Raw genomic sequence first — 11,460 nt, forward strand, 5'->3', positions numbered from 1 at the left:
CAGTTGTTTCCGTTTCCTCTAAGCACAAAAGACGCGCGAGGGCATTAGGCAAAAAGGAGCAAAAAAGTAGGAGCGGGTGCCCTCGTGCGTCTTTCGTGCTTAGAGGAAACGGAAACGACTAAAATCAAAACCCGCCGGTTCGTTGATTAACCGTTTTCCCTTTATTGTAAGTACAGCTTTTCGGGGAACAATACTTGATTTTTATGTCACAATCAAAGGCTCCTGTGAGCCAACTCGTGAATGCAGATGACACATAGTAATTGAAATTTAGACGGCTACGGAAACTTCCTTGAAAGCTAAAAGAAACTATATCTTTGCCCGATTATGTAACGAAAAATAACCATTATTGTACTCTTGTATTCTGATGCGCCGATTAAAAAAAAAATCACGTGTTTTTTCTGATTCAAAGTTCATAGAAGCACGCCATGTGCAGCTACGTCATGCAAATTCGTGTCCCCGATAGTCCAGGGCTACTGGATTTTGCGATCGGGCTAGTGGATTCTAACCATCACTTGCCCGATGGGCAAGGAAAGTTTTTTTGGGAATTTAAATTACAAAATTACTGTAGGGCAAGCCGATCTCACAAAGGGAAATCTGTTCAACAAAGTATCGCATTACATCACAGGTAGCCCAAGCTCGAAATATGAGCGCTAGTTACGCAACGGTTGAAAAATATAAGGATTTGTATGGGAGAAAAACGGTTTATTTTAGAGGCTAAAAATATGAACGAATTTGTAAATAAAAATCACCCACTTTATTTCTCTTGTGTATGTCTTGCCTGCTATGTGGTTTTTAGGGCGATTTAGCGCGATTCCAGTGAGTTTTAGTACCATCGCTGGAAGTAAAACTCACTGGAATCGCGCTAAATCGCCCTAAAAACCACATAGCAGGCAAAACATACACAAGAGAAATAAAGTGGGCGATTTTTATTTAAGAATTCGTTCATATTTTTAGCCTCTAAAATAAACCGTTTTTCTCCCATACAAATCCTTATATTTTTCAACCGTTGCCTAACTAGCGCTCATATTTCGAGCTTGGGCTACCTGTGATTACATTTCATGCCCGACATAAATGCGTGAAATTTTTCCTTTGGAGTTCAGTCCACGTAATCATCAAGTAAAAATAATGAACTATGACAAGCTCTTGCTAAATAAGAATTATTTATCGACCGCGTCCGTTTGCTTTCCCATAAATTACCAGTTGTAAATTTCGAAAATGAAACATTTTTTCCCTTTGAAACCTCTATGAAAGCTGACAAGATCTTAAAGTGTTCATTTCACCAGAAATTTGCATAATTTTGTTTACGACGTCAATGATGCGTGACATGGCACGTTCCGCTTTCGCGTGAAAACTGACAAATTAAATTATTTTTTAATGAAATTATTTCTAAATTAAATTATTTTTAATTCTTAAAAGAAACCGCACTTTGTAGAAAAAACCTATAACTTTGCTCACATTCAACGAAAAATCTCCATTCTTACACTAAAATGATTGTCAAATTATTCTCTACCGAGAATGAATGAGAGAATTCTGACGCGTCGTGAAAAAAATTTTCTCGTTTTTTTTTTTCACTAATTGAGTTTACGACCCCGGACTTTCTGAAAAACTAAAAAAACTTGTAACTTTGCTCAGATTGAACGAAAAATCTCCATTCTTGCACTGAACGATCGTCAAATTATTCTCTACATATTGAATAAGAATTTCCTGATGCACCGTGAACAATAAATATTCGCGTGTTTTTTCCACTAATTGAATTTAAAACTCATACACTGCGCACGCCCGAAAGTTAACGACAAAACCGACCGACCGACCGACCGACCAAGTCAATAGTCAGCTATTGCTATAACTCGTTCATTGCGCTACGCGCATTCACGAGTTAAAAAGGCATGAACGATATTCCCTTGGTATGAAAGACATTCCAGTTGGAGCACCGAGTCGCCATCGCAGTTATCCCGGGAAAGAAAGTCTAGCCTGAAAAATCCGGGCAGAATGAACTGAGAAGCTAGAGTATTCTGTTATTTCCGAAAACCGCCAGTCTGCAGAGTATGGCAACGTGCACGCTCGAATATCGTTCATGATTCATACCAAATTTAGTCAACTGGATGAACAGCCTTGACTAAAAACCTGGGGGGGGGGTACTCCCTTATATGGGCTATATAGCTATGTGCGGCGCCAAAGGGTATGGTTTTTCAGCCGTTTTGGTCATAAATAGGGTATCGATTTTAGCCATTTTGCCGCTATTTTGGTAATAAATAGGGTACCGATTTTTGTACTCTAGTCTTGAATTCGTTTTTTTAGAAGCTACTTCTTCATCATGATGTTTACGGCAACTGTGTACGTGCCGCAACGGCTTGTCACGCCTTTAACATTGGTCTGGACTAGGGAAATAATTATAAGGCAGGTCTGAAACAGGGTATTGATTTAAGGGTCAGGTCATAAATAAGGTAGGGAAATCGCAGATTTTGGTCATAAATAGGGTAAGGGTTTTGGGAAGCGGGCCGCACACCCCTATCCATTTTTTTTGGGAGTATCCCCCCCCCCCCGGGGTTAAATTTCCACTCTGCTTCCCTAAAAAAAGAAGAAAGAAAAAGTAAAAGAAGAGATGGTGGAAGCGGACAGTACGGAAGAAGGAGTATGATTCAGATGACTTTTTCATTGGTATTTCTTTAGGATTTGCAAAGATCTCCGGGACTAAGAATCTCCAGGTGCGGTTTTATACTGAAGTGTAGCAACCTAGCCTGGACGCGTCATGCAGTGTACGCGGAAACTAATCTCGTACCCAGATCTCCCACGGTCAGGCGGAGGGACATTCGACATTCCCGAACCGCAGGAGATTACGCGGAAACTTGGAAGACGGGACGCGGTACACGCCAGAAAAATGTCTTTGCACGAGCGAGATCTCGTAGTGTTCTGCCATATTATGTAGACTCCTCTAGACGCAGTTATTCTAGCCATTTTGTTTATTTTTCGCCACCTCCGCAGTTAGAATGAGACTGCCGTCTAAATTTTGCATTCCTCCAGACCCAGCCTCTCTGTGCTGAAGAAATTTGACGGACTGGGACGAGCGCGCCAAATTCAGGCTGACCAGCGGTCATTCGGTCCAAGTAAAACAAAACAAAATGGCGGACTTTGCAAACTTTTCTTGGTGTTCTGGAATTCTGGCGTTTGTTTTCGTTGTATTATAAGTTTTCCTTTTCCAAATGCTATAACGTGAAAATAGAATATCCTTGACCGTCGATTTATGTACATTTCTAGGAACATCTCGTCGTTACAGTTACATCCCCTTCAAAGTTTATCTAACGAATTTCACTCTTAAGCTTATTTTCTACCGTTTAATTTGTTGCAGATTTTCAAGACAAGCCTGAAGGCAAAAAACCCGATAACTTATGGAGTGTTTGCTATTTCGGGGAATAGCAACATCCGATGGATGTCTCATGAGCTACATTTATTTTGTTTATGTATTTGGAATTCTTACATCATTAGCTATAAACGAACTCGACCATGCGAGCAATTGCTTCTGCGAAGAACATCTCCGAAACAAGATGACAAATTATGTCTCTTGTTCAGAGACTTTTAGCGTCCCGTGTACTTTATTTATGGCAGCTTCATCTTGTAGTGGTTGGTGTATCTTTTTCGGTTGACGGTCTGGGCGTGAAAGAGTCGTATATCTGTAAATGCGAGGATTTTCCGTTGGAGGATCGGCCGTTTGTGGCGATATGGAACGCCCCAACTGGTGGCTGTTCTGTCAACTACAGCATCAACATAAACTTGAGAGACTTTGATATCCTGGAGAACCCGAAGCAAACTTGGGATGGAAAATATGTTACTGTGTTTTACAATGCCCAGCTCGGCTTATATCCGTATTTTACGAACGCGGAAGGAACAAATTCTTATAATGGCGGAATGCCTCAGGTATGCGAACTCCGTGACATGTTTATCTGTTTACATGGTCGTTGTTTCAGGTCATTCATTTTTCTGTTTGCTGTTTCTAACTTCCAAATTGTTCTCTGTCTGGAAAAATCGTATGAAATTCGTGCTCCTGTTTTGCAGTATGCTGTATTGTATTACAATATTTGCTTTTCTTGTAAATCCATTTTATTAGCCACTTGTAAAATTACAAGTGGATCAATACCATCAGTTTGAGATCATTTGTGTACATTACATCAAGTAACTATCAAGTTCTCAGTTTGAAATTCAAAACAGCATTTTTACATCTTGATTTAATACCTCATATTCTTATACAACAATTTTTGTTATTTTTTAGCTCATTGACTTGGCTGCCCACCTCAAGAAAATGACAAAAGACATTGTGAAAAAAATTCCAGACCCTCACTATAGGGGGCTGGCAATAATTGACTGGGAAGGTTGGAGACCCACATGGGAGAGAAATTTTGACTCTAAACTAATTTACCAGAGCAGATCTGTTGATATTGTTCAAGAAAAGCACCCTGAATGGTCAATGGCGGAACAAGTAGAGGAAGCAAAAAAAGAATTTGAACGATCAGCTCGTGTATTCATGGAAAGCTCTATAAAGTTAGCGCGACGTTTAAGACCTAAAGGATTATGGGGCTTCTATGGATTCCCAGACTGTTTTGGAAACAATAAGACAAATTATCACTGCTCCGATGAGGTAATTTAGTGCTGTAAAAAAAAATAATTACTTTATTTAAGTGTTGGAGTATTTAGCACAATAGAACTAATGTTGGAGACACTATAAATCAGTGAAATGAATATACAAACTGAACTAACATTATTTTGTTAATAATCCTAACTGGTGGGAGGCAAACCAGTTGATTATTTACAAAGCGTGGGCTTGGATTTCAAAACAGGGCTACTGTGAAACAAATCCAAGTGGTCAGAGCAGGATTTGAACCTGGGGCCTCCAGATTACAAGTCTGGCGCCCTAGCCACTAGGCCACACCCTCCTCCCATTAATATGTAAAATTCCATCTGAGTACCCCTCTAAAGCTACTGTATTTACTAAAAAAAAATCACTGCCTTATTATGTACCACCCTTGAGTATGCGCCTCACCCCTCGGTAACAATGTGGTGCTAAGTTGGACCAGTTAAGTTCTAGAGCAGTGTTTACTGGAGGGAGACACTGGTATAGTCTTTTAAACTGACTTATTTTATCATGATAGAGGAGTTAATCGTTTGTCTCACGATTGAGTCACAAAGATGTGGATCGCGACGTTTCGACCGCTATACTGCTGGTCTTCATCAGGCGATGGTGTCGACTGATTGCGTGACAGTATAAGTAGCACCTTGGTTTGTGTTGATTGGTGCGTTTTGATCCTCTCTTAGGCTGTTGTTGATTGGAGGATTTCCATCCTCGTCGTTCAGACTAGAAATTGTTCCCTCGGCCGTCCACCTTGGTACCGATCGGCTGCTGTGTTGTTTGATCCTGGCATCCACGCTTCCGGAATTTCAATTCCATTATCCCTATTGATGTTGTCAGGGTGAAGTCTTATGTGAATAGCCTCTTTAACCCTACGGGTGTACCAATGTGGGTCTCGGTCAATAAACTTAACCTCATCCCAGAGCGGATACAGCGGACAATTTCTAGTCTGAACAACGAGGATGGAAATCCTCCAATCAACAACAACCTAAGAGAGGATCGAAACGCACCAATCAACACAAACCAAGGTGCTACTTATACTGTCACGCAATCAGTCGACACCATCGCCTGATGAAGACCAGCAGTATAGCGGTCGAAACGTCGCGATCCACATCTTTGTGACTCAATCGTGAGACAAACGATTAACTCATCTATCATTTTAAACCACGATGACAAATACCTTTCATAATTATTTTATCATGTTGTCGCTGTTGTTTTTCAACAAAAGAAAGAAATGTTACCGGTATATGTTTGATTTGCAAATAGTTGTGTTTTATTCACAAAAGAGAGATTTCAAATAACTGCCCCCCACAAGTAAGAAGATCGCTTTTTCAAGTTAATACAGTAAGCCCACCAAAAAATGTGTCCTTCAAATCAGTGTCGCAAATGTGTTTCTGATAAGGTGTCCCAAATATAAACCCATGTACTGTTAGTGTTAGCTGTTCTAAGCTATTAACTGACTACGAGTTTTAAGCTTTAAGTTTTAATTTCTGCAACTGCACAATTTCCTTTTTGGTCTCCAATAGCCTGTGCTAAGATCTGCCTTTTCCACTTTAATAGTCATAAACCCTATATTTGGAGGCTTTGTCCTTAAAATAACCCCAGAACATAGGCCCTAGAAAAGTTCTTTGAACACAATATAAACCCAAGATTTTTATATTCAGAAGTTTACAACATACTTTTTCCTTTCTGCATGCTTGATAACTAAACAAATCAAATTTGATATGTTTCCCTGTTGTTTTGATGTTAAATTTCAAAATTGTCAGTAGAATAAACCAAACGAATGGTTATCTCACCACAGTTATGGTAATAGTTTATTACTTACCATATTTGGCTGTCTGCGGACCTTGCATATTTCCAAAACATTCCAACCCATAGAAAACAAGCACTCCCTACTACTTTCATGTGGAAAACTCCTGCCAAGGATTTTCATCATAAACCCCACCCTAAAGATTCATATTATTGCATGTCCACCTCAATTTACTCCACACTCCGCACCCTGAAACCTAGACAGGTCTGTTATCAGGGAACTTTAGCAAAGGTGACAGAAGCAGAAACGTCACTATTAAAATGAATTCACATTTTTTCAAATGTTGCCGCGATTATTCTTACTTGCTTTAATGTCAAATGTTGGTGGAATTACCTGGAGGTGAATTCTTGAGACCGCACCCAAGTTTAGAAAGAAAAAGAAAAATGTTATCGTTATATGGGGGACATCCCAGTAGAAAATTTCATGTCCTAGTCGTGCGGTGACAGCAAAGAAATGTACCAAATAGAGTAATTCATGCGCAAAGTTGTTTTTTTTGTTATTAAGCCTGTTGCTTTTTAATGTTGTTTTTAAGCTCCACATTAAGCTTTTAGAGACTGGTCATAAGCAAACAGAAGTCTCTTGTTATCTTTTAGTCATTTACAAAGTTCAAGTTTCTGGCTATCTTCACTGTATTTGTCGTCCATATTACTAAGCTGCTAGTTACTAATGACAGCCCAGCTACACTGAACCTTCAATTTAGTTTGCTCAATATTTCTATTCTGTTTTTGTTTTTAGCACAAGCAGATGAACAACAACTTAAAATGGTTATTTTCAAGCAGTGCAGCCCTTTACCCTTCGGTGTACTTGTATGATCAGCAGTCATGGAATAAAGCATATGTTTATGGACGACTAGAGGAATCATTCAGACTGGCAAGTTTGGTTTCAAAAGAAACAAAGAGAACCTTGCCAGTGTTTCCTTACTTCCGTCATTTGTATGAAGGCAAACCATTGGAGTTTGACTATCTTGTTGATGTAAGAATTTTTTTTCCTTGATTGCTTTTTTCCCTGAGTTAAGTAGAAGGGGAATTATAGTAATGGAGCTGTTTTCTTCCACTTTGTGGGAGGGGAGGTGGTGGTGGTGGAAAACCAGGTAAATGAAGGGCTAGGCCATAACCGACCTATAGTTAACAAATTGATGGCAGTTTTCTATGGCCTACACTCTTATAGACCATAAAATGGCGTAATAATAATAATAATGATAAATTATAATAATAATAATAATAATAATAATAATAATAAATACTTTATACTGCAAAGATAGATCAGCTGAATTAAAAGAAAAACATCCTGTACGAACCTATGTGTAGATAATAAAATATTTCAAAGTTAGAAACAATGTGGATAATAAAAGACTAATATTAACAGTAAAAAAGGTGATAAAAAATAAACAATCTACAATCTACAATCTGCATTTATGCTGTAATCTACCCTGCTCTAGCAAATGCTGAAAAAATGTTTAAAACTCAAGTGGGCAAGTGGTTTCACTGACAAGCTTTGAACATTCTATGACTTCATTTTATGGTCTGTAACAGTATAGACCATAGAAAACTGCCATCGATTTGGTTTTTTTTTTTTTTTTTTTTTTTTTTCTTTTTTTTTTACAATAACATGGAACAATACGAGCAGAATCGGTTTTATTTTCCGTTGAGAAAGTGCTTGTGTTACATCTGACGTCATTTTTATTGTCTGTACTCATAGATAATAGATACGAGCCAATCACCATTTGGGAATTTTGACAGTTATTGTAAAATCATTGTTACTATATTCACATATTTTTTGGCCTCTCCTTCAGGTTGATATCGGGAATACAATAGGCCAGGCAGCTCACATGGGTGCAGCGGGTGTGGTCATGTGGGGGAACAGGCGTGATGAAAACACTTCCCCTACAGTGTGTCACGAACTTAATGACTACATCAAGACAAAGCTGGGGCCATTCTTTGAGTCTGTGCGGCACAGTCTGGAGGCTTGTAGTGAGAGAAAGTGCAAAGGGCATGGACGATGTGTGGATAGAAAATTAATTTTATCAAAGTGGATGAGAGATGAGCCACATTTGTATGGTGAGACATGCAATGGATCACCAAGAACATTTGCTCCTTATATACGGGAACGTGTCACTCTCCTTGAACAAGAAGGTAAAAAGCTGCTTTCTATACACCAACTGCAGTGTTACTGTAGTCACTAAGTTGAGTACACTTGAACGGACATTTATATTCAGGGTTCGTACGGGCCATGGAAATTCAACATTGTAAAAACCAGGCCTGGAAATCGTGGAAAATAAGGAGACGCCAAGACATGGAAAGTCATTGGGGAGAGCAGGGATGGCACTCGCCTCCCACCAATGTGTCCCGGACCCAGCGTCATATGTGCGTGGAGTTTGTTGTTGGTTCTCATCCTTGCTCTGATAGGTTTTTCTCTGAGTACTCCATTTTTCCCCTCTCCTCAAAAACCAACATTTCTAAATTGTAATTCGATCTGGAAAGTGTCTCCAATTAGTGCTCTGATTTATTAATTTTTTTATTTCATGGAAAATTTGATTTTTGTCTGAACATAATAAGATTGTTGTCTTAGTTGATGGCAGCTGACCCCATGCATAATCTGTGTACTTGTGCGTTTTCTCAGACCGCAAGTCAACTGTTTTTCTTCTTGACCGCATATTTTCAACCGGATCAAATAGTTTTTTTTTCTCTCATCAAAAGTTGTCAGATTTATTTTATGGTGTTACGTGAGGATTTCCAGAGTCTTGTCTGAGAGGAAATGCACGTTGATGTTTTTCTTCTCCAAATTTAAAAGAAAAACCATCTTTTGTGAAGGTTTTAATCACATTAGTTTTGTTTCACTTTAGAAACAACATTACCAAGTTAAGTTTTCATTGTATTTTAGATCACCACAGAAAGAATCATAAACCTGAACAACTCCATAAAAAACACGGGCTAGACTCCAAACAAAGGAAGTACTTGATCAAAGAGCTTGCACTGCTAAACTCCACGGAACCAAAGAAGATATTCGTCAATTCTCGTCATCATAAAAACTCTTCAAAAGACTTTGTTGTTTTCGTGTCCACCTCTAATTCAGCCGTAGAGGTGAACAAGGCTCCCCATGAGCTAAGCGATTTTACTGAGGGTGGAGTAGGGGCAACGAGTGGACTGCATTATCAAGACCAGTACACTAAAAGGTATGAAGTTAATGGATACTGCAACTGTTGTATCCGGGATATGGTGTAAGGTGAGGGCCCGTGGATGCTGAATGAAAATTTTGCAGGTAGAATTTGATACATGAAAAGTACTCGTCCGCGAAAAAAAAACCTCATTTATGCTTCGAATTTATCAGCAAGCAGCTTGCTTTCATAACATTTTTATCCCGAGCCTTTCGCCTTATTTAAAGTGAAATTGGTGAGTTCTAAGGCCCGGTTCAGACGCCGTAGTTCACATGAGACCGACCCAAATTAATTAATCCCGGCTGAATTGATTCAGACGCCGAACTTAATTCAGCCGAACTTAATTCACAGAAGCGACTATGACTGAAGAAAATGGAGGATTTGTAATGAAAAACGGGCGGCGTTTAAAACGGCTGAGTCGATCCGAATTAGATCGGCCGTTCTGAATTGATTCAGACACCGTGCTTCACATGAACTTAATTCACTGAATTCAATTCGGTTCATATAAAGTACGGTGTCTGAACCGGGCCTAAATTTTAAATGCTAGTCTCCGTGACTTTTGTGCGGAAGAAAACTTTATGGTGAACAATAAAAACAATAGTGTTTCTGTCTCGGAGATCGGTCTGATAGTTGCCTATTAGACATTTTGGTGTTCTTAAAACTAGCATCAAGAACATCAAATTTCCGCGGGGCAACTATCAGCGATAGTCCCTCGACACAAACATAATTTAAGTAAATGCCGTCCCCACAGGCGAGTTGTTAACTGATTAATTTTTATTATTTTTATTATTATTTTTTTTTTTTCAGTCCTAGTTTTTCCGAGACAGCGATCAAGGGAGCCTTGGCCCCAAATAAGCTGATCCTCTGTAATGACACTTCACCAGGTTCCTCAGATTGTGAGATCATGAAAGAAAGTCCCGCGACTTACCCGCGCAGATTTCACTTCCCGCACACGTACGTGGTGTTCCTGTGTGTGTCCCTTGGCTCCGCGCTTCTCGTGTCGTCAGCTTTTATCATGAGTTATTATTACTGCAATGTTCGTAAGAAGGCTCAGCAAGTGGAAGAGGAAGAAGATATCCCACAGGGAGACTAATCAAACACTTAGATAACGTTCTTTATAGGTTGGACTCTTGTTTAATTTTCTGTGATATTGATAGAGGAAGATCCCCAATAGGTTTTTCGGGATCCGACATTTGTTTTTTTTTTTTTTGTTTTTTTTTTTTTAAGGCCGGGATTCGAGATTTTTGAGGGCAAGGTGAGCGAGATTCGGAATTGTTCATATGCACGGGACACGGGAATTGGCGATTTTACGAAGCGGGAATCGAGAAATGTCACTTAAGGAACGAGATCCGGGAAGTCGGGTAACGAAAATGTACGAGGAAAATCAAACCACCACTATCTTCGTTTTGGTGGAAAAGAGATACAAATGTACAGCTAATTGAACCTAATTGTCAGTGCTCCGGTTTGCTGTAAAAGAATCTAAACCCACTGAAAATGATTTTACCATTGAGGTAAGGAACATATTGACTGGGATCTGGTTTACCCGATCAGAAAACCCTTGGGTTACGGGATTGAGGAAAAATTTTGGTCGGGATGGCGGGATTGAAGAACCCTACTGGGGACCTTAATAGAGAGGCCGGAACACAAAGAGCGCAGTGGCTGAATTCACACAAGAGTCCCTTGAGGAGAACTGACAAAATGTCTGTTGTCTGAAGAGGTAGCCTAAGGCCTGCGCTGGCTTAGCTGAATGGGAAAAAGTCCTAAGCCCTCGAGCAACCAGCTGTGTGTCCCAATCGCTCTGGTTGAAAGCGGAAGGGTTAGTCTTTAATTTTCTAGTCGTTTAATCGCGGAGTGTACTCAGTAGCCGCTCCACTGTCC

The 11,460-nt window shown here is 39.6% G+C and overlaps 1 protein-coding gene and 1 non-coding gene across 2 annotated transcripts; one reads left to right on the plus strand and one right to left on the minus strand.

Annotated features, from left to right (window-relative positions):
- The first annotated feature begins 3,417 nt into the window (after nucleotides 1-3,417).
- On the plus strand, nucleotides 3,418-11,043 carry LOC146477212 (hyaluronidase-1-like). Its single transcript, XM_085113664.1, has 6 exons — nucleotides 3,418-3,912; nucleotides 4,265-4,630; nucleotides 7,164-7,400; nucleotides 8,221-8,560; nucleotides 9,309-9,600; nucleotides 10,390-11,043. Exons 1-6 carry the CDS (start codon nucleotides 3,553-3,555, stop codon nucleotides 10,673-10,675), a joined length of 1,881 nt encoding a protein of 626 aa, XP_084969790.1. The 5' UTR covers nucleotides 3,418-3,552; the 3' UTR covers nucleotides 10,676-11,043.
- Nucleotides 4,853-4,922, minus strand: Trnat-ugu (transfer RNA threonine (anticodon UGU)). Its single transcript has one exon. It is a non-coding gene; the product is annotated as a tRNA-Thr (tRNA).
- Nucleotides 11,044-11,460: the final 417 nt, after the last annotated feature.

Source organism: Pavona decussata, unplaced genomic scaffold (assembly GCF_977016875.1).
Source record: "Pavona decussata unplaced genomic scaffold, jaPavDecu1.1 SCAFFOLD_71, whole genome shotgun sequence".
In the NCBI taxonomy this organism is placed as follows: Eukaryota; Metazoa; Cnidaria; class Anthozoa; order Scleractinia; family Agariciidae; genus Pavona; species Pavona decussata.

What these genes read in the sequence shown, in the direction of transcription:
- LOC146477212 (XM_085113664.1), top strand. Translation starts at nt 3,553, where the DNA reads ATGTCTCTTGTTCAGAGACTTTTAGCGTCCCGTGTACTTTATTTATGG. An exon ending in AGTTTGACTATCTTGTTGAT is followed by an intron (nt 7,401 to 8,220) that starts GTAAGAATTTTT and finishes CCTCTCCTTCAG; the next exon opens with GTTGATATCGGGAATACAAT. An exon ending in CACTCTCCTTGAACAAGAAG is followed by an intron (nt 8,561 to 9,308) that starts GTAAAAAGCTGC and finishes ATTGTATTTTAG; the next exon opens with ATCACCACAGAAAGAATCAT.